Source organism: Salmo trutta, chromosome 22 (genome assembly GCF_901001165.1).
Source record: "Salmo trutta chromosome 22, fSalTru1.1, whole genome shotgun sequence".
NCBI classification, from domain to species: Eukaryota; Metazoa; Chordata; class Actinopteri; order Salmoniformes; family Salmonidae; genus Salmo; species Salmo trutta.
The window spans coordinates 26,841,620-26,863,655 of record NC_042978.1 but is presented as its reverse complement, the minus strand read 5'-3'; the positions used below and the strand labels follow the sequence as shown (position 1 = coordinate 26,863,655).

At 45.7% G+C, this 22,036-nt stretch overlaps 1 protein-coding gene across 3 annotated transcripts; it reads right to left on the bottom strand.

Moving 5' to 3' along the window:
• Positions 1 to 861: 861 nt before the first annotated feature.
• Positions 862 to 20,782, bottom strand: LOC115158480 (FYN-binding protein 1). Of its 3 annotated transcripts, none has more exons than XM_029707471.1 (19): positions 20,582 to 20,782; positions 20,329 to 20,429; positions 16,935 to 18,412; positions 16,619 to 16,809; positions 15,616 to 15,789; positions 15,034 to 15,412; positions 14,755 to 14,891; positions 11,284 to 11,309; positions 10,913 to 11,095; positions 9,667 to 9,826; positions 7,611 to 7,793; positions 7,022 to 7,103; positions 6,757 to 6,791; positions 5,135 to 5,204; positions 4,976 to 5,047; positions 2,673 to 2,710; positions 1,893 to 1,926; positions 1,631 to 1,736; positions 862 to 1,508 (listed from the first exon to the last, which is right to left on the bottom strand). In XM_029707471.1, the coding sequence occupies exons 2-18, from the start codon at positions 20,335 to 20,337 to the stop codon at positions 1,652 to 1,654; spliced, it is 3,336 nt and encodes a 1,111-aa protein (XP_029563331.1). In that variant the 5' UTR covers positions 20,338 to 20,429; positions 20,582 to 20,782; the 3' UTR covers positions 862 to 1,508; positions 1,631 to 1,651. The 3 variants fall into 3 exon arrangements, with proteins under 3 accessions (XP_029563331.1, XP_029563333.1, XP_029563332.1); XM_029707473.1 differs by having other exon boundaries at positions 2,673 to 2,707; XM_029707472.1 differs by having other exon boundaries at positions 20,329 to 20,425.
• Positions 20,783 to 22,036: the final 1,254 nt, after the last annotated feature.

Sequence of the window (22,036 nt, the reverse complement as noted above, 5' to 3'; positions counted from 1 at the left end):
CAGTCTGTTTTCTCTCTGTATGAGACTATACATTCAATATGGAACCCAGACCTATCTATATAATATATATAGATATAGAGCAGTGTTTTCTAAACTCGGTCCTGGGGACCCAAAAGGGAGCACGTTTAGTTTTTTGCCCTAGCGCTAAACAGCTGAATCAAATACTCAAAGCTTGATAATCAGTTGATTATTTGGATCAGCTGTGTAGTGCTAAGGCAAAAAACTAAACGCTCACCCCTTGGGGTCGCCAGGACCGAGTTTGGGAAACACTGATATAGAGAGATATGTCACTTCAGAGCCTGGTTCGATCCCAGGCTGTATCACAACTGGCTGTGATCGGGAGTCCCATAGGGCGGCGCACAATCAGCCCAGCGTCATTCGGGTTATGCCAGGGTAGGCTGTCATTGTAAAATAAGAATTTGTTCTTAACTGACTTGCCTAGTTAAATAAAGACTGTAGCCATTACAGGGCCAGGGAGAAACTCTGCCTCCTGCTGCAAGACTCATGCAATTACCCACAGCAACACCCCTGTTCACTGCTCATACAAGGGGAAGATATTTACACACCCACTCTACCATTGTAAGGTTTACCTCTTGCCAAGGGTTAAGGTGTGTTGTCACTGCATCCAGACTTCTGGAACCAAAGTGTTCTTCAGTGTGTGAGTGAAATGTACCTCTCCCTCAGTCTCTCAGTCTGACGTGGGGTTTCTGTTTTATATGCACTGCATGGTGTTGAGGTTCTGATTTGCACTTTACTGAGAATTTGTCAAACACAATAAACTGCCCTATACAGTAGACCACTGCTTTGAGTTATGAATCACCAGATCACACCGAGCTGAGCTGGAGGCTAAATGAGCATGACTTTAACTGGTACATCTCTTTAATACTTTATGAATATAAAAAAACAACAGACAGACAAGTCTCATATGGCAGGCATCCTATTCCCTGTGTAGTGCACTACTTTTGACTGAGTGGCAAACCCTCTGTCACTTAGTGTATGACACAGGGAATAGGGTGTCATTTGAGACACAGAAGTAGCTGGATACAGTGTTGAGTCGTCGTAGCCATTTCTAACGTAAACACTTGTAAAGATACACTACACAGTGGAACCTCAACCAATACATGTATGGTGTCGCATAATTGTCTTTCTATAAAACATTCTGTATAATGCCCTTCATCTCATCCTCCATAACCCTGGATGGACATCAATACAAGAGATCCGAGCTATAGCGTCGTCGACATTTAACAGTAATTTCAAATTAAAAGGTAATTGCCGACAACTGCAGCATTTATCTTGAATGCGATCTCTGAACACGGTTACCTTAAAAAGCTGCTTTGTCGACTAGAGCGCTCGGATTGAATCCCAGCCAAAACAATATTATAACAGAAATAGTCCATCCGATTGCAGGTTGTCCAGACAGATTCTACAAGCCTCCGTCATCTGAGTGATTGTCATGGCGATGACTGGCAGTTGACGACAGACATTGCCGTTCTTCCTGTGTTCACCAGCTGCTCATAGAAGAGAGAACAGACCCAGACATCAATGCATTATCAATAGCCTTGTTATTGACTGATCAACGCTTCTGCTCAGTGGTGACTATTGGAGCTGTAAAGTAAAGCAACTTTCTCACCTGTAGGTAGTTTGTAGTCTACTAAGCGTCACTGGTGTCTGCATACAGGTCAGGAGGAGGAAGAACCACCATATCTGGAAGCGTCAAATCTGCTTCCTCTTTACACCTATAGAGAAACACACAGATGCCTGTCACACACACACACACTCTAATGCCTTTAAGACACACACCCACTCAAGTGACACAGCTCAATAACATTCACAAGCCAAGAAAACCTGTCTGATAAATTACACAATGTGGCATTTCTTTCTATCCAACTTACAGGTACACTGTCTCTGGTCCTATGTCCATAGGGCCTGGAAATGAAACAAGAAAGATGTTTTAAAAGGTATTTTCCCACTGTCATCTGAGTGTCAGATTCAAAAGTAGAAAGTGAATTCCTTTCATTGAACTCATGAATTCCAACAACATCCTTTCAACCATTATGAGCTGGTTTCCTGGACCCAGATTAAACCCTACTGAGGGGTATACTACAAACTAGGACCAATGAATTAGCCAGCTAACTTTGATAAACCAGAAATAACTTAAATTTTTGATTCAATAAGAAAGCTAAAGTTGAATATATGTTTTGGTTGTTGAGTCAATTAGACCATGCCAACTTCAAGCTCATCTTTCTAAAAAAGTAAAGGTTATTTCAGAATATTTAGGCAAGTTAGCTGACTAACTCCTCGGGATACCCCTCGGGACTATTACAGATGTAGGATTTTCATTTGAGCCAGTTTGCTACAGCAGGAAAATAATCCTACAGAAAAAGGAAATGTGAATTATAATTAATGGAGATTTCTGTAGGGGTTGATACATTTTTCATAAGGGAAATTTAAAATCAAGTCATATGTCAATGTGGAAATTACAAACTTCAGAAGCCTTTTTTGCATTACAGGAAAGTTCTCCTGCAACAGGGTGATCAAATTAAGATCCTACGTCTGTATTAAAGAAAGGCATGCACAATGGATAATTTGGGTCTAGGTAACCAGCCCAAGGACAATATACCTAATGTGTGGAATGTGTAGGACACAGAATCCACCCATAGCGCGTTACTTACTGATCGGTTCTTCTTCAGGTTCAGGTTCTTCAGGTCTTCTTAGAGGGAGACAGTAGGGAAAGCGAGAGATGGTTGAGTAAGGAGAGGAGAAGAAAGAGAAGAAAAAAAACAAGAGAAGCTGCTGAAGAAAATGTAGCCTATTTCAGAAGAACAGAATAGCATACTCTGAGTTGTCCTTATGTTTGGCCCTGATCTAGCTATTCCATATGGCTGTGGGCTACACTAGTTAATTTAGCAGACAATATTTGCTTAGAATTCTGTGGCATTATTTTATAGTATGAAGAATTCAATTGAATATAGCTGAATAAAACGATTTGAGGGAGTGCGCATATGAAGGTATTCTGTGTTGAGCGGTTAACAAAGAAACAGGTCCTCCTATATGCTTCATTGAGTTATGTAACTTTAGTTGTGAAAGAAATGTTGGGCTATATGTTTTGATTTTTAATACATTCTAAGGCTGCATGATGCGACTAATGATGATTTGAAAAAAGTTGCATGAAAGGCATGAGCTCTGCTTTGTTTGTTGCGCAGGCTGTACACACTTCATCAGTCCCTCCACAATTTCCCAGCTGCATCCCCTTCGTGTGGCCGTAATGCCGCCTAAAAAAAATCCATGCCTTTTGCGGCCAGTGGCTATTGGCCCTTGAGCTGAATATAAGCATTATAATTCCCTTCTCCCGGCTGCATGCTGAAGCACCTCTCACTCACATGGCTCTCAGTTATGTGATTGGGTCTTTCTCACAGGCTACAAGTGAAGACAGACACGTCGGGGACGCAACTGCTCGCATCCTTATCCAATTCCGAAGTGCATATTGAAGATATTTGAAGAACTGTCCACATTTACTTTTCGTCAGCCAACAAGATGAGTAGGCCTAACGAACAGCAAAAGCACTAGCCTATGTCAATCTACAATCCCCCATAGTACAAAAGTCGACCTATTCTATTCTGTGCGAGAAATAAATATTGAAAACATAGCCTGGGACAGTTGTGGGATGCGATAGATCACAAATTAATATAACCACTAGCATCAAAAAACCTGATTTAAGCAATGAGCCTGACGCAACAGATGAGAACGTATAGCTTAACATTTTTATAAACTATTAGGCCATTTCTTCACATAAGCGCAGCAGTCCGCACACGGCAGTAGGCTACTGTATATGCTTTAATGTTCCATTAGCAGGAAAACTCAAAAGTGACCACAAATGTGATTATGTATGTAATGGTTATATTATAAAGGTGCATTTTTATGGTGAAAATGATCTTCCCCAAACTTGAAACTCACTCACTGCGTATGCATGTTAAGCTCTACACCCGTTGTAAAGCGGATTAATGTGCTTCATTTTAAGAAGTTATTTGGCCACTTCAGTTGTGATACAAACCTTATCAAAACATATAGGTCTATGGGCTAGGCTACATGAGGTGTGAGACTATGATTTGAAAAAGTCGCAAAAAGAAAAGAATGCGCTGTTTGCCTTAAGCTGGATAATATATCATTCACAATATAATATTGTCACCCATCACACTATTCTTTATTTTATCTTGTCTTTACATATACTAAATAATATATGTGTGAAATTAGTTTTGATTTAGAATGGACCATTATCATGCACCTGTCTTGAAACAGGGGCAGCGAAAAAAAATAAGTCTTCTATGCACTTAAATAGCAAATGCAGGAAATTTTTCCAGTGGTTCATTTTCATGCCAGCCAGGTAGGCCATACTCCTGTTGTAAAGAGAAGCAATGTGTATAATATTAGGAAAGTTGAGAAATAAATATAGTAGGTCTAGCCTATAGAAAGCTGATGGGATCCTATTATTTTTAATAGAGGCCATCAACTCTGTTTTCTCACTCTCATGCAGTTGCATTGCCTATAGAAATGTTGCGCAACATGAGCTCATGGGCTCTCATGAAGTGTTTGATTAGATTTTAAATTACATTTACATTGATGTCAGAGTGATTAGAGTGCGGAGGTGATGTCGAGTCAGGGTGTCCAAACCGAAGCTACCTGGGAGGCCTCAGGTTCCCCTGCTTCAGCTGGCCTGACGGGTTTCCATACTTCAGCGGGTTTGATAGGCTTCCCTGCCTCAGCGGGCAGTTAGCATGTTTGGTAGGCTACTAATGACCAGCAGCAGCATCAGAGCTTGGAGAAGCCTAATTACCGTGACTAAACGGTCACGTGGAATTTGACTGCCGTTATGACTCGTGACTGATTGTGTGGCGGTAATACGGTCACCGTAACAGCCCTAGAGAAGCATCATTGGAAACATTCACCTTCACCTCTGTGTGTGCGTGCATGTGTGTACCTCATGATGGGTTCCTCTACAACTGGTTTGTGGAAGAAAGTGGCCAGCTTCTGAAGTGCTTCATGTCTCGCCCTGCAGAATAGACAGACATCAGAATGGAGGCTATTGGACAGAATATTGTTAATAGTATTAAAATCATTATCTGTGTGTGTGACTCACTGCATGTCAATGCCATCTATGCTGGCATCACTGAGTGTGTGTTGGTGGTGGATGCTAGGCTCTCTGCTTCCTGGAGGAAGAACAAGCAATAGTTAGCCATAGATATTTTAGGTATTTCATAAGGAACAAAAAAATGTAAGAAAAACAGGAATTGAAGGTTAGTGTAAAGCTGTTCACTGATTGTCGGGAAGCAAGTTCAGGGAGTGAATACATTTAATAAATAAATGAACAAAACACGAAACAAACAGCGCACCGACATGAAACAGCAACAATGACGACTGGGGAATAAACCAAAGGGAGTTACATATGAAGGGCAGATGCCGACCAAGATGATCCCGGGGATCAGGAGCGGACTGGTCACCTCTGCTAAGGCGCGGGAACCTGTCGATCCGGCTGAGGTGCGGGAGCATGAAGACCTAGAGCGCCGGAGAGAGCGCATACGTGACAGTATCCCCTCGCCGGCGTGTTCGGCTCCAGCCGCAGGACGCCAACCAAAGGGACGATCCCGGGCATGCTGAGCGGACCGGTCACCTCCGCTGAGGCGAAGAAACCTGACGAACCGGCTGAGACCTCCCCGGTTGCCTCGGTTGAGGCACGGGAACCTGTTCATCAGCTGAGGCACGGGAACCTGTCCATCAGCTGAGGCACGGGAACCTGTCCATCAGCTGAGGCACGGGAACCTGTCCATCAGCTGAGGCACGGGAACCTGTCCATCAGCTGAGGCACGGGAACCTGTTCATCAGCTGAGGCACGGGAACCTGTCCATCAGCTGAGGCACGGGAACCTGTCCATCAGCTGAGGCACGGGAGCCTGTCCATCAGCTGAGGCACGGGAGCCTGTTCATCAGCTGAGGCACGGGAGCCTGTTCATCAGCTGAGGCACGGGAACCTGTCCCTCAGCTGAGGCACGGGAACCTGTCCCTCAGCTGAGGCACGGGAACCTGTCCCTCAGCTGAGGCACGGGAACCTGTCCCTCAGCTGAGGCACGGGAACCTGTCCCTCAGCTGAGGCACGGGAGCCTGTTCATCAGCTGAGGCACGGGAGCCTGTTCATCAGCTGAGGCACGGGAGCCTATCGAGCCCGCTGAGGCAGGGAAGCCTGTCAAACCCGCTGAGTCATGGCAGCCTGTCGAGCCAGCTGAGGCATGGGAGCCTATCAATCCCGCTGAAGTATGGAAACCCGTCGGGCCAGCTGAAGCAGGGGAACCTGAGGCCTCCCAGGTAGCTCCGGTTTGGACACCCTGACTCGACATCACCTCCAACACCAAAACAAACAAAAGAAACACTCCCTGATGGTTCCCTTTGTTGAGTCGTCATTCTGTAATGCTGAGAGTCAGGAAGCAAGTTCAGGGAGGGAAGACGTTTCATAAATAAATGAACAAAACAAGAACCACGAACAGCGCACCGACATGAACAGCAACAATGACGACTGGGGAAGAAACCAAAGGGAGTGACATATAAAGGGCAGGGAATCAAGGAGGTGATGGGAGTCCAGGTGAGCGCCATAACGAGCAGCCTGGTGACCTAGAGGCCGGAGAAGGAGCACACGTGACAGTTAGGCCAGTCACGGCTCATTGATAGTTAGATAGATCATTGTGTGGTTTGACTGTGGTGTTTCACTCACCCATCTCCGGCATGGACATTGTTTGGATGTGGTCTCTGTAGAAGAGAATGGAGAACATTCATAGGTTAAACCTGCATGGATTTTGGACGCAGCTGTAATCAGACATAGCATCCTCAACCTCACGTATATACCTTGTCTATACATATTCCATAATGCCCCTTCGTTAAAAGTTCTTCCAATTTAAGTCCATATACTCTAACAGTCCCCACTTCTAAATGACACTGTTAAAATAGTCAATATTGTAATTTCTGTGTTATGGACTGACCTCTCTGTTGGCTCTTCCTCAGTGAGGGAGGAGAGAGGTTCATCATCATCATCATGTGCCCACTCCTCACTGTCATCTGTGACTGGGGGGAGAACACACACAGAGTTGAATTGTTTATTTGGATCCACAATATGGCATGTGTGCATGTTGTGACGACCCTCCCACTCTGTCTGCCGTATTCTTTCTCTTTGCTCTCGTTTTCCTTATTAGGTTGCCGGTGGGCGGAGCCGGGAGGTTCGTCAGCGACATGGGACATACCTGGGCCCGGGTGTGTCCAAGGATAAATACACCACTTCCCCATTCATGGAGGAGAATCTCTCCATGCAGACACCTTTATAGATTTTGTTGTGGTATTTTGTTTGTTTGCTTTGGCACCAACACCCCGCATTATCACATTAATGCACGCAAACACTCACTTACACTACTGATTACTGATTACACACACCATTGTTAATTGTATTTAGTTTACTTTATTTAATACATATATTTTGTTATTCCTTGTCTCCATGTTGTCTCCCTTTTGTTACGAACTTCGAGCCGGTTCGTGACAATGCACTAAATTATTGACTGTAAACAGTGAAGTACTTACAGCTGCCTGTATCTTCCTGAAGTGGGTAGTGATTGGATATCCTGCTGTCCATACTGGCCACCTCTCCTCCCTGTTCTACCATAGTGGTAATGTTTTTACAGCTGATGGCGCGAGAAGCCCTCTTCCCCATTTCCAACATCTCCTTAATGTCCAGCTCCACGTCGCTCACTGAGATGTATCCATCTACATACACACATACAGTACGTGTCAAAAGTTTGGACACAGTCATTCAAGGGTTTTTCTTAATTTTTTACTATTTTCTACATTGTAGAATAAAATGTAGTAACCAAAAATGTTTAAACAAATCAAAACCTATTTTAGATTCTTCAAAATAGCCACCCTTTGCCTTAATGACAGCTTTGCACACTCTTGGCATTCTTTCAACCAGCTTCATGAGGAATGCTTTTCCAACAGTTTTGAAGGAGTTCCCACATATGCTGAGCACTTGTTGGCTGCTTTTCCTTCACTCTGCAGTCTAACTCATGCCAAACCATCTCAATTGGGTTGAGGTCACATGATTGTGGAGGCCAGGTCATCTGATGCAGCACTCCATCACTCTCCTTGGTCAAATAGCCCTTACACAGCCTGGAGGTGTGTTTTGGGTCATTGTCCTGTTGAAAAACATGGTAATCCCACTAAGTGCAAACCAAATGGGATGGCGTATCGCTGCAGAATGCCGTGGTAGCCATGCTGGTTAAGTTTGCCTTCTAAATAAATCACATTAATGTCCATTGCTCGTGTTTCTTGGCCCAAGCAAGTCTCTTCTTCTTATTGGTGTCCTTTATTAGTGGTTTCTTTGCAGCAATTGACCATGCAGGCCTGATTCACGCAGTCTTCTCTGAACTGTTTATGTTGAGATGTGTCTGTTACTTGAACTCCATGAAGCTTTTATTTGGGCTGCAATTTCTGAGTCTGGTAACTCTAATGAACTTATCCTCTGCAGCAGAGGTAACTTTTGGTCTTCCTTTCCTGTGGCGGTCCTCACGAGAGCCAGTTTCATCATCGCGCTTGATGGTTTTTGCAACTGCACTTGAAGAAACTTTCAAAGTTTTGGACATTTTCTGGATTGACTGACCTTCATGTCTTAAAGTAATGATGGACTGTCATTTCTTGTTGCTTATTTGATCTGTTCTTGCCATAATATGGACTTGGTCTTTTACCAAATAGCGCTATCTTCTGTATACCACCCCTACCTTGTCACAACACAACTGATTGGCTCAAACGCATTAAGAAGGAAAGAAATTCCACAAATTAACTTTTAACAAGGCACACCTGTTAATTTAAATGCATTCCAGGTGACTACCTCATGAAGCTAGTTGAGAGAATGCCAAGAGTGTGCAAAGCTGTCCTCAAGGCAAAGGGTGGTTACTTTGAAGAATCTCAAATATAAAATATATTTTGATTTGTTTAACACTTTTTTGGTTACTACATGATTCCATATGTGTTATTTCATAGTTTTGATGTCTTCAATATTATTCTACAAAGTAGAAAATAGTAAAAATAATGAAAAACCCTTGAATGAGTAGGTGTGTCCAAACTTTGACTGGTACTGTACGTATAACATATACAGATGTAGGATCTTAATTTGAGCCAGTTTTCTACAGCAGGATAATAATCCTGAAGCAACATGAAATGTGAAGTATTATATGTGGACATTTATGTAGGGTTTGATACATTTTTCGTTAGGGCAAATCAAGTCTGACATTTCAAATGGGAAATTACAAGCTTTAGAAACCTTTTTGAAAGTCAAATACACTACAAGTTTGAATTTCCTACTGTGCACCTGTTATAACCCGGGTTAGGGATTGGCCAGGGCAGGCCGTCATTGTAAATAACAGTGTGTACTTAACTGACTTGCTTAGTTAAATAAAGGTTAAATAAAATACAAAATAAATAAAAATAACTGAGATGTACCCGTCTATGCACACACATAGATATGTAAACCTATATTCAAACAACTACTCCAGATTTTGAGCCATTCATTTTGACAGATTTTATGCACATCTGTATTTGTGTAGAGGTCAGAGGTCAGGGGTTAGCGAGGTGTGTAACCTACATGTATTAGTGCTGTCCCTGGCCAGCCATTTTCCTTTCGGGCAGTTTGTGGTCCGTATGATGCTGACTATGTCCCCATTCTTCACAGCCAGGTCGTTCTTATGTCCTTTAGACGCTACCATCACTGTAGCCTGGTAAATAGCCTCCTTCTGACCTGTTATCTACACACACACACACAAGTAAATATACTCTCAGCAGCCCATACTGTATTTACTGTAGAGGAGCGTGATTAATGTAATGTAAGTCTGTTAATCCATTAACGGCATAAACTGCTAGTGGGGCTGCTACTGTTGATATTACCTTGTGTATTAATCTGTGTATAACAGAGCGTATTAGTGTAGTGTGCAGTGTGTGCAGTGTATGTCGTGTGTGTACTTCTCCCATTGCTAGTATTCAGATTTCAGATCCAAAATCATTAATTTACATCATTGGGAGACTTGCTCAAAAGTTCAAGTTAACCCTGTAAATCTCAAGTCAAAATACATCTCTCTGTGATAGAAGTTATTACCATGTTAACATGTTGTTCAGATAATCTGCCATCCTGAGGAATGAAATCACACTGATTTCTACTGCCGAGAATACTATTTCACCCTCCTCTCCTCTCCCTCCCCTCAACTCTCCTCTCCTGTCCTCTCCTCTCCTCTCCCTCCCCTCAACTCCCCTCTCCTGTCCTCTCCTCTCCTCTCCCTCCCCTCAACTCTCCTCTCCTGTCCTGTCCTCTCCTCTCCTCTCCCTCCCCTCAACTCCCCTCTCCTGTCCTCTGCTCTCCTCTCCTCTCCTCTCCTCTCCTCTCCCTCCCCTCAACTCCCCTCTCCTGTCCTCTCCTCTCCCTCCCCTCAACTCCCCTCTCCTGTCCTCTCCTCTCCCTCCCCTCAACTCCCCTCTCCTGTCCTCTGCTCTCCCTCCCCTCAACTCCCCTCTCCTGTCCTCTCCTCTCCCTCCCCTCAACTCCCCTCTCCTGTCCTCTCCTCTCCCTCCCCTCAACTCCCCTCTCCTGTCCTCTCCTCTCCCTCCCCTCAACTCCCCTCTCCTGTCCTCTCCTCTCCCTCCCCTCAACTCCCCTCTCCTGTCCTCTGCTCTCCCTCCCCTCAACTCCCCTCTCCTGTCCTCTCCTCTCCCTCCCCTCAACTCCCCTCTCCTGTCCTCTGCTCTCCCTCCCCTCAACTCCCCTCTCCTGTCCTCTGCTCTCCCTCCCCTCAACTCCCCTCTCCTGTCCTCTCCTCTCCTCTCCCCTTAAGGTTACTTACCTTAAACTTCTTCATCTCATTTTCTTTCTTCTCTCTCTCTTTCTGCTCTTTCCTCTCTCTTTCTTTCTGTTCTTTCTTCTCCTTCTCCAGACATTGTTTTTCTTTCTTTTTCAATTGTTTCTCATCTGGGGTTTCCGAGGCAGGCTTCTTCAAGAACCAACCAGTCTTGGGTGTTTCTTCAGTCTGTAAACAATTGGTAGATGAAGGACATGTCTGTCCAGATCTTTACTGGGTCATTAGATTTACACAGGATAGATGCAGAGAAGTACCTGAGCGATAGATCAGGCTTTACTGTGTGTAATACAGACCTGGGTCAAATACCTTCAAATACTGAGCTATCAACCAATCAAAACACCTAGAATATTCCTTACCGGAAGCTGAGTCTCAGCATATGGGTCTGTGAAAGATGAAAGGAAGAGAAATAGTTTCTGTTAATTTATTTTATTGGCTGCAGTTATGGCTAGATAAGATCCAATCATGAGTGAGAAAGCAATGTCAGTCTGTTAAGGGTGATAGGAGAAAAGAGTAAAGGAGACAGACATCTCCACTCAGACATAAAAACACATTAGCCTCACTGCCTGGACTACATTACATTACATACAGTACACACACACACACACACACACACACACACATCGGACCTCATCTCTCATACCCAACAGCTGGAAAGTGTCATATGGTGGACAGCATCTAAGGTTCTTTCTGATGCAACATGGCGGCGACAGAGATGGTCGCCTCGCTTCGCGTTCTTAGGAAACTATGCAGTATTTTGTTTTTTATGTGTTATTTCTTACACTGTTACCCCAGGAAATCTTAAGTCTTATTACATACAGCCGGGAAGAACTATTAGATATAAGAGCAACATCAACTCACCAACATTACGACCAGGAATCCGACTTTCCCGAAGCGGATCCTCTGTTTGGACCACCACCCAGGACAATGGATCGGATCCTAGTAGGTGACCCAAAACATTGGCGCCGCAGAAGGTGCAAACGGAGCGGTTTTCTGGTCAGGCGCCGTAGACGGGCACATCGCTCACCGCCCCCGAGTATACTACTCACCAACGTCCAGTCTCTTGACAACAAGGTAGACGAAATTCGAGCAAGGGTTGCCTTCCAGAGAGACATCAGAGATTGTAACATTCTTTGTTTCACGGAAACATGTTATCAGAGTCGGTACAGCCACCCGGTTTCTTCACGCATTGCGCAGACAGAAACAAACATCTCTCTGGTAAGGAGAATGGCGGGGGTGTATGCCTTATAATTAACGAGTCGTGGTGTGATCATAACACCATACAGGAACTCAAGTCCTTTTGTTCACCTGGCCTAGAATTCCTTACAATCAAATGCTGACCGCATTATCTACCAAGAGAATTCTCTTCGATTATAATCACAGTCGTGAATATCCTCCCCCAAGCAGACACATCGATGGCCCTGAAAGAACTTCATAGGACTCTATGTAAACTGGAAACTACATATCCTGAGGCTGCATTTATTGTAGCTGGGGATTTTAACAAGGCTAATCTGAAAACAAGGCTCCCTAAATGTTATCAGCATATCGAATGCGTGACCCGGGCTGGCAGCATTCTGGATCATTGCTACTCTAACTTCCGCGATGCATACAAAGCCATCCCTCGCCCTCCTTTCGACAAATCTGACCACAACTCCATGTTGTTGCTCCCAACCTATAGACAGAAACTAAAACAGGAAACACCTGTGCTCAGGTCTGTTCAACGCTGGTCCGACCAATCTGATTCCACGCTTCAAGATTGCTTCGATCACGTAGACTGGGATATGTTCCGGATAGCCTCAAACAACAACATTGATGTATACGCTGATTCGGTGGGCGAGTTTATTAGCAAGTGCATCGGTGATGTTGTATCCACGGTGACTATTAAAACCTTCCCCAACCAGAAACCGTGGATTGATGGCAGCATTCGCGCAAAACTGAAAGCGTGAACCACTGCTTTTAATCATGGCAAGGCGACCGGAAACATGACCGAATACAAACAGTGTAGCTATTCCCTCCGCAAGGCAATCAAACAAGCTAAGCGGCAGTATAGAGACAAAGTAGAGTCGCAATTCAACGGCTCAGACACGAGACGTATGTGGCAGGGTCTACAGACAATCACGCATTACAAAAAGAAAACCAGCCCCGTCGCGGACCCCGATGTCTTGCTCCCAGACAAACTAAACAACTTCTTTGCTCGCTTTGAGGACAATACAGTGCCACTGACACGGCCCGCTACCAAAACCTGCGGGCTCTCCTTCACCGCAGCCAACGTGAGTAAAACGTTTAAACGTGTTAACCCTCGCAAGGCTGCCGGCCCAGACGGCACCCCTAGCCGCGTCCTCAGAGCATGCGCAGACCAGCTGGCTGGTGTGTTTACGGACATATTCAATCAATCCCGATCCCAGTCTGCTGTTCCCACATGCTTCAAGAGGGCCACCATTGTTCCTGTTCCCAAGAAAGCTAAGGTAACTGAGCTAAACGACTATTGCCCCGTAGCACTCTCTCTCTTCTTTCTTCTCCTTCTCCAGACTTGTTTTTGAGAGACTAGTCAAGGATCATATCACCTCCAGCCTACCTGACACCCTACCTGACACCCTAGACCCACTTCAATTTGCTTACCGCCCTTATAGATCCACAGACGCAATCGCAATCACACTGCACACAGCCCTAACCCATCTGGACAAGAGGAATAACTATGTAAGAATGCTGTTCATCAATTACAGCTCAGCATTTAACACCATAGTACCCTCCAAACTCGTCATTAAGCTCGAGACCCTGGGTCTCGACCCCGCCCTGTGCAACTGGGTCTTGGACTTTCTGACGGGCCGCCCCCAGGTGGTGAGGGTAGGAAACAACATCTCCACCCCGCTGATCCTCAACACTGGGACCCCACAAGGGTGCGTTCTCAGCCCTCTCCTGTACTCCCTGTTCACCCATGACTGCGTGGCCATGCATGCCTCCAACTCAATCATCAAGTTTGCAGACGACACTACAGTGGTAGGCTTGATTACCAACAATGATGAGACGGCCTACAGGGAGGAGGTGAGGGCCCTCGGACTGTGGTGTCAGGAAAATAACCTCACACTCAATGTCAACAAAACAAAGGAGATGATCGTGGATTTCAGGAAACAGCAGAGGGAGCACCCCCCTATCCACATCGACGGGACAGTAGTGGAGAAGGTGGAAAGTTTTAAGTTCCTCAGCGTACACATCACGGACAAACTGAAATGGTCCACCCACACAGACAGCGTGGTGAAGAAGGCGCAACAGCACCTCTTCAACCTCAGGAGGCTGAAGAAATTTGGCTTGTCACCGAAAACAGTCACAAACTTTTACAGATGCACAATCGAGAGCATCCTGTCGGGCTGTATCACCGCCTGGTACGGCAACTGCTCCGCCCACAACCATAAGGCTCTCCAGAGGGTAGTGAGGTCTGCACAACGCATCACCGGGGGCGAACTACCTGCCCTCCAGGACACCTACACCACCCGATGTCACAGGAAGGCCAAAAAGATCATCAAGGACAACAACCACCCGAGCCACTGCCTGTGCACCGTGCTATCATCCAGAAGGTGAGGTCAGTACAGGTGCATCAAAGCTGGGAGAGACTGAAAAACAGCTTCTATCTCAAGGCCATCAGACTGCTAAACAGCAATCACTAACTCAGAGAGGCTGCTGCCTACATGGAGACCCAATCACTGGCCACTTTAACAAATGGATCACTAGTCACTTTAAACAATGCCACTTTAAATAAAGCCACTTTAATAATGTTCACATATCTTACATTACTCATCTCATATGTATATACTGTACTCTATAGTAGAACTTACTGTAAGGTGCCTGTGTCTTACTCTTCGCTGATCCTTTCTTTTTCTTGGTGGGTTGACCCTTGACCTTCTGCTTGGCTGAGGGCATGTCCTCATAGGCATTGCCACAGCTCTCATAGGTGCTGTCTTCTGCCTGGGCTCTGGAGAGTTGGGGGTGGGAGAACAGTCAGTTGGTGACAACAACATGACATAGAGCACTATTCTAGTGGAGAACAAGAGCTGGATATATTCTTGAGAACTAGGTACGTTTGAGAGAGAGTAAGAGATAGCTGGTTGTGTTACCCTGCAGCTGGCTGGGGGTCCTGGCTGAAAGGGGAGGCATGGACAGTGTCCTGAAGAACCTCCACCCCCGGTTCTGATTCTGGAATCTCTCTGAATTCAACTCCAAACTCTGGAACTCCCTGGTCCTCAACTTCCGGAAGCTCCTCACCCTCTTCCAGAATCTTCTGTTCTAGAGGCATTGTCTCTGGAATGTTGTCTGCGCTTAGTGGGACAAACTCAGGGTCACCATAATCTCCGTACCCCCACTTAGACACCTCTAATTCCACTAAGTCTGCAGGCTGGAACTCCGGGGCTTCCAATTCCAGAACATCCGATCCTACATCCTCAAACTCAGGAATGTTGAGAGCAGAATCAGCTGAAGGAACAGGAATCTCCACAGCTGTGAGGAGAGACAGATAGTTACTCAACAAGAACAACCACACACTGATAACAATACACAATCCTTTCCATTTTAGCGTGTGTGTCTGGGAATGTGACATATGCTTGTTTATGTGTAATGTGGTTTGGTTCTGTGAACACAATGCTGTAGAGCTCTTTAGAAACAGAACATGTCCAGTGTGAGGAGAAGTTGGTGGGATGTACCATAGGCAGTCAGGTCCAAGGAGGGGAGTTGGGGGGGTTTCTCTGGCGGGAATCCTCGGGTGGAGGCCTCTGGGAGGCGCTTTCTCGGGGGAGGAGGGGGCACCACAAACAGGTCTGGTAGGACGTCCCTTGCCCCCTCCTCTGCTATCCCCTCCAACATAGGAGACGCCTGCCCTAAAGAGAGGGAGGGCGGGGGAGAGAGAGAGAGAGAGAGAGAGAGAGAGGGAGAGAGAGAGAGAGGTTCAATACTAAGAAAGCTAAAGCAGTGAAACCTACAGTGTAGGTTATAGTGTTGTTGAAGTGTAACGCTGTGAAGCGAAAAGACTTCAGTCAACACCTATGGCCTCTCTAAAAGGCTTTGTTAAAGTTGAAAACAATGACAGCAGCACCCAATCCTGGCAGACACGCTGTTCCTCTACACCGCAGTGACAGTTTAAATACCTTCTCTGCTCCGCCCTACTCTTCCTCCACCTTTCCTCCTCTACTCCGCCCTACATTCCCCCTCTCCCGTTCTCCTCCTCTACTCCACCCTACTCTTCTCCTCTCTTCCTCCCCCTTTCCTCCTCTACTCCGCCCTACATTCCCCCTCTCCCGTTCTCCTCCTCTACTCCGCCCTACTCTTCTCCTCTCTTCCTCCCCCTTTCCTCCTCTACTCCGCCCTACATTCCCCCTCTCCCGTTCTCCTCCTCTACTCCGCCCTACTCTTCTCCTCTCTTCCTCCCCCTTTCCTCCTCTACTCCGCCCTACTCTCCCCCTCTGCCCTCCTCAGGACAGAGTTGTTTCTGGCTCTGAGAGGTAGAGAGGTATTTTACCTGCTCTGCTTTTTAGTGTCTGCAGCTTTGCAACAACACCCATTGTCTTACCTGGGGTGTAAGGGATGAGTTGCACTCCTGTGTACTTCAGAGTACAGAAGCAGGGTGAACAGAAGATGGAAAGAGAGAGAGAGGAAGAGAGAGAACAGGGAGAGAGATGTACAGAGAAAGAGAGGGAGAGAGACACTTACTAATGTCAATACCGTTGACTAAGGCCGGTTTCAGGGGTGTAGTGGCCGCCGCCCCTGCCTGGTCATCGTAGTCGATTGGTGGGAGCTCAGGTAGGGATTTCACCGGGGTGGGGCTAGGGCTGTGGGGGGGTGGGGGTAGGTCCTCTATGGTGGGCGTGACAGGTCTGGAGGGGGTGGGGGTCGTAAGAGGGCTGGGGGGGGGGGGGGGGAGTTAACAATAACATAATAATAACAATATGGTCATTTATTGGACTCTTTCATCCAAAGCGACTGGGGCATAGTGTTAATGTGTATGTACTGAAGGTATATTGTGTACCTGGCGAGCTTCCTCTTAGCTTTCTCCAGAGCATTGAAGATTATCTCTGATCCTCTTTTTTTTGGTGGACTCATCTCTTCTGCTCGTCCTAAAGCGAACAGGGCTGAGAGTGGCCGTTCCTGGACCCCCACAGACCTCTCAGGCTGGAGGGATGGGGGTGCGACTGAGGGGTCACCAGCCGGGGGAGGGGGGGTGTGAGAGGGAAGTGGAGAGGCAGAGGTCTCGACTATAACAGCAATATCCACTACTACAGACTCAGGTTCAAGTTCAGCAGCTGGAGGTGTAGGGGGAGGAGAGGGGGTAGGGTCAGGGGGTGGGGATGGAGTGGCGATAACAGGTGGAGGTGGGGAGGGGATAGCAGGGAGTATATGGGTGACTGGGGGAGCTGGCATTGGGCTGGGTGGGGCAGGAACAGGGGAAGGGGTAGGGCTGGGGCGGACTGATACTGGCAGGGTGGGGGCTGGGATGGTTTCAGCTGGGGTTTCAGGACTGAGGGTTTCAGGGATGTGATCAATGATAGGAGGGTCAGGGATCACTAGGATGGGGTTAGGTGGTGTAACAACTGTAATGGCTTCAGCTGCTGGTGCAGGTTTCAGGGTGGGGGGTAACAGGGTAAATACTGGGTTATGAGTCAGCTCCAGGGGTAAGGGGGAATCTCGTACTGGGGCAGGTATCGAGGCAGGGGGTAAGTGAACAATGTGTACTGCTGGGGAAGGTGGGATAATGACAGTACGTATAGGTATATCACCAGGGGGGGCTGGGGTTCCGAAGGTGGTTAGAGGCATGAGAGGTTCAGGGTCAGCCAGGTCTGGGCTGGCTATGTCCAGTATGGGGAAAGGAAGAAGCTCAACTCTCCCCTCTTTCCCCTTCTTCCCTGTTTTCACTGACTTCCCGATACCCAGAAAACCCTTCTTTGTTGTGTTTATGGGCGGTGGTGACATGTCTACCAGCTCAACACTACCCCTCTTAGACCCCCCAGGGGACAGCAGGGACACTTTCTTGTTCTTCATGGCCTTCATGACCAGGTCTGCTTCTTTCTTCTGTTTCTGGTCCAGCAGATCCGACCTCACCGCTACTTCTACAATATCTTTCCCTCCATTCATCATTTCATCCGCCTTCCCTTTATCAGCCTTTGCCTCTGCCTTCTTTTTACCTAGTAATTTCACCTTCCCCTCATCCTTGTCTTTGCCCTTCACCTTTTCCTTCTCCTCCTTGACGATGACTCTGGATGCGATGCCACCTGGCCCCTGGAGGGAGGAGAGGAGGGAGGGTCGAGCACCGCGCGGTAGGGAGTGTGAGTTGGAGGGTGTGTGTGATGTGGAGCTGAGGGAAGGAAGGCTGTTTGTAGGGCTGCGAGGAGGAGTCAGGACTTTAGGTTTCTCAGGGAGAGCAGGTTTGGTCCTGGGCTGCTTCAGCAGCAACACTTCCTCATCCTGGAACTTTGCCCTCAAGGACTTGAAGTCCAGAAAGTCTTCTTCCTATCAGACAGAGAAAGGAGGGGAGGACATTTCAAACTTGTAGTGTATTTGAGATTTAAAAAGGCTTCTGAAGTTTGTAATTTCCACTTTGAATTTATTTTGACTTGATTTTGTATCAACCACTACAAAAATGTAATTCATATAATCAACATAATAATTCACATTTCCTGTTGCTGCAGGTGTATTTTCCTGCTGTAGCAAACTGGCTCAAATGAAGATCTTACATCTGTATCTCTCTCTCTTTTCACAGTCTAATTCAACATGAGATAAAACAAACTAAGTGACCGTATCATTATTTTCAAGGTGGGGTGCACAACCCACTCTGGCACCAAAACTGCCAATAGAAACCCATAGAAGCCTAATTCCTTTAGGTGAGAGCCTGGGGGCAATAGAACTATAGGTCAGGGGACCTGGGCTTGTGTGTGTGTGTGTGTGTGTGTGTGTGTGTGTGTGTGTGTGTGTGTGTGTGTGTGTGTGTGTGTGTGTGTGTGTGTGTGTGTGTGTGTGTGTGTGTGTGTGTGCGCTGACGGACCAGTCGGGCTGCTATACCACATCATGACTCTTCCATCTATCCATACACACACACACACACACACACACACACACACACACACACACACACACACACACACAGAGAGAGAGAGATAAAGCCAGATATTTTATATCAAATCTGAAGTTATTACAAAGCTACATATAGCAATAAACAAGAGAGAAGAACCACCTAATAGATGTTGACACAAGCAGAATGGGCATCATGCTAACTACCTATCTGACTAAAACTGTATTCATGGTAACAACCTTCATTATGGGTGATCGGGGTTGGTTGTCACGCTTTGTACTCTTGTGTGTATTTCTCATCACCAGTCTATCTTAGAAAATAGGAAGTCCAAGGTCTTGGGTTAAAATAGGGACCCATTTTATCCTCCTGACTTATTTCAACATGGAGTTACAAGCCATCGAACACACCTTGTCCACTTGTGACAACCAGCCAAATCACAGGTTGCTTGTCACAATGTTTGCTACTAGTTTATTCCTTTTGTAACAGGAAATTAAGCAATGTAGTATACTTATGCAATAAGGACCGAGGGGGTGTGGTATATCGCCAATATACCAGCTTAGGGTTGTTCTTAGGCATGACGCAACATGTTTATAAACTGGTTACCAACATAATTAGAGCAGTAAAAATAAATGTTTTGTCCTCCCGTGGTATACGGTCTGATATACCATGGGTGTCAGCCAATCAGCATTCAGGGCTCGAACCACCCAGTTTATAAAGAGTCGTAGAAATCGCCTTTCTTTGATGGGTGATATTCCCAACAAAATTCTGCATTTTATGCCTTGAGAACAACATATGACATTTTGAGTAAATGTGTGTGTATGCGTGCGTTTGCAAACGCATGTGTAGATTGAGGGTGTGTGACAGAAAATATATGTTTGTGAGAGAGGCAACAAACCCAGATAGCACAGATACCTCGGCCCAACGGATTTACCGTACATGATGCTTTGGGAAGATGCAGTTTAAGACATTGTTTGCCAATTTGCCAGACGTCTCACAGATGTTTGCAGAATAGCTACATTCGACATGCTACAGTTCTACATCGTTTATAGTCGGCCAGGCATCAACATTCTTCCCAATGTCCAATCGCTCACCACACTACATATACCACCCCCACATTTTTGTATTTTTTACTTTGAAACACAAATGCCCCTCACCTCAATGTTTTGTCATGCTGACATTAATTGTCCAGGTGGATGAGTTCTTTCAAAGAATTCACACATTTGAATTGTACAGTTATCACACAGCACCCTGTAGATTGGGAGTGGTAAAGCACTATTACAACCAACCCTGGTCTCCGCTATACCGGGACGGCGCTGTGTGCGTGCAAGGAGAGAAAATGACAAGATAAAAGTATTACCTGGTCCATCGTGCGTAATTCCACCAGGCAGACAGCTATGGGTAGCCTTGTTCCACCTCTCTTGTATTTCTCCAGGTGTCACCTTCTGCCTCTCTTTCTGGCTATTACATGTAGCGTCATTACACCAAGCAGTTACACAAAACAATCAACGCAATAACTCTGAATAACTTTTTCCAGTAGCAACAGTCCGGTATGCTACCGGTAAATGTTACTGTTGTCATTAACTAATAGAGGATTGGGCTAGTCTACATACCTTTACACTCTCTCTCCTTAGCTTCAGGGATGGATGGTTTCGGTCTCGGAAGAGAGTCAGGTGGAATTCTCTCTCTCGCTCTCATATAATTATTCACGCTCACATCGCAGAAACGGTCCGTCCAGCTAAACGGGTCAGCCAGCCAGCGGGTATCGTGGTGTCTGTCGAGAACGCAAGGCATTTCAACGCAACGTGCATGATGAACTTTCTGACAGCTTTCATCAAACAGGAATGCCGTCTGACAGGTGTGCGTGTCATGACTCGCAGCTGGTGCCATAGAACCACAATGAAATGCTCATTAAACGTGTCCCCCCTTCCTTTACCAAGGTAGGCTATACACTTTGCTCATATGACACATGTTGGGCAAACGGGTACATTCCAGATGTGATAGCCTACATCCTATTGTGTGTGTCTATTAATATGGCAGTGATACAGAGTATTTGGGCCTAGAACCATGTTGCCTAAAGCTGTATTAAATATTCTAGATCAGTGGTTCCCAAACTTTTTATAGTCCCATACCCCTTCAAACATTCAACCTCCAGCTGCGTACCCCCTCTAGCACCAGGGTCAGCGCACTCTGTTTGCCATCATTGTAAGCCTGCCACACACACACTATATGATACATTTATTAAAACCTCTACAGGATCAGTGGATCCCCCACTGGATGGTTGAGCTAACGTAGGCTAATGCGATTAGCATGAGGTTGTAAGTAACAATAACATTTCCCAGGACATATCTGATATTGGCAGAATGCTTACATTTTTTGTTAGCCGCTGTAAATTGGACAGTGCAGTTATTACAGTGAAATAATACCATGCTATTGTTTGAGGAGAGTGCACAGTTATGAACTTGAAAAGTTATTAATAAACCAATTAGGCACATTTGGGCAGTCTTGATACACCATTTTGAACAGAAATGTAATGGTTCATTAGATCAGTCTTAAACTTTGCAGATACACTGCTGCCATCTAGTGGTCAAAATCTAAATTGCTCCTGGGCTGGAAAAATACATTATGGCCTTTCTGTTGCATTTCAAAGATGGTACAAAAAAAACATGTTTTTTTCCTGGAATTATCTTTTACCAGATCTAATGTGTTATATTCATTTCACATTTCCACAAACTTCAAAGTGTTTCCTTTCAAATGGTATCAAGAATATGCATATCCTTGCTTCAGGTCCTGAGCTACAGACAGTTAGATTTGAGTAAAACCAACAGTTTTTTTTAGTACCATCATATTTGAAATGCAAGAGAATGACCATAATGAATTATTCTAGCCCAGGCACAATTTAGACTTTGGCCACTAGATGGCAGCACTATATGTGCAACGTTTTAGAGTGATCCAGTGAACTTTTGCATGTCTATTCAAAATGTTGTATCAAGACTGCCCAAATGTGCCTAATTGGTTTATTCATACATTTTCAAGTTCATAATTGTGCACTCTCCTCAAACAATACC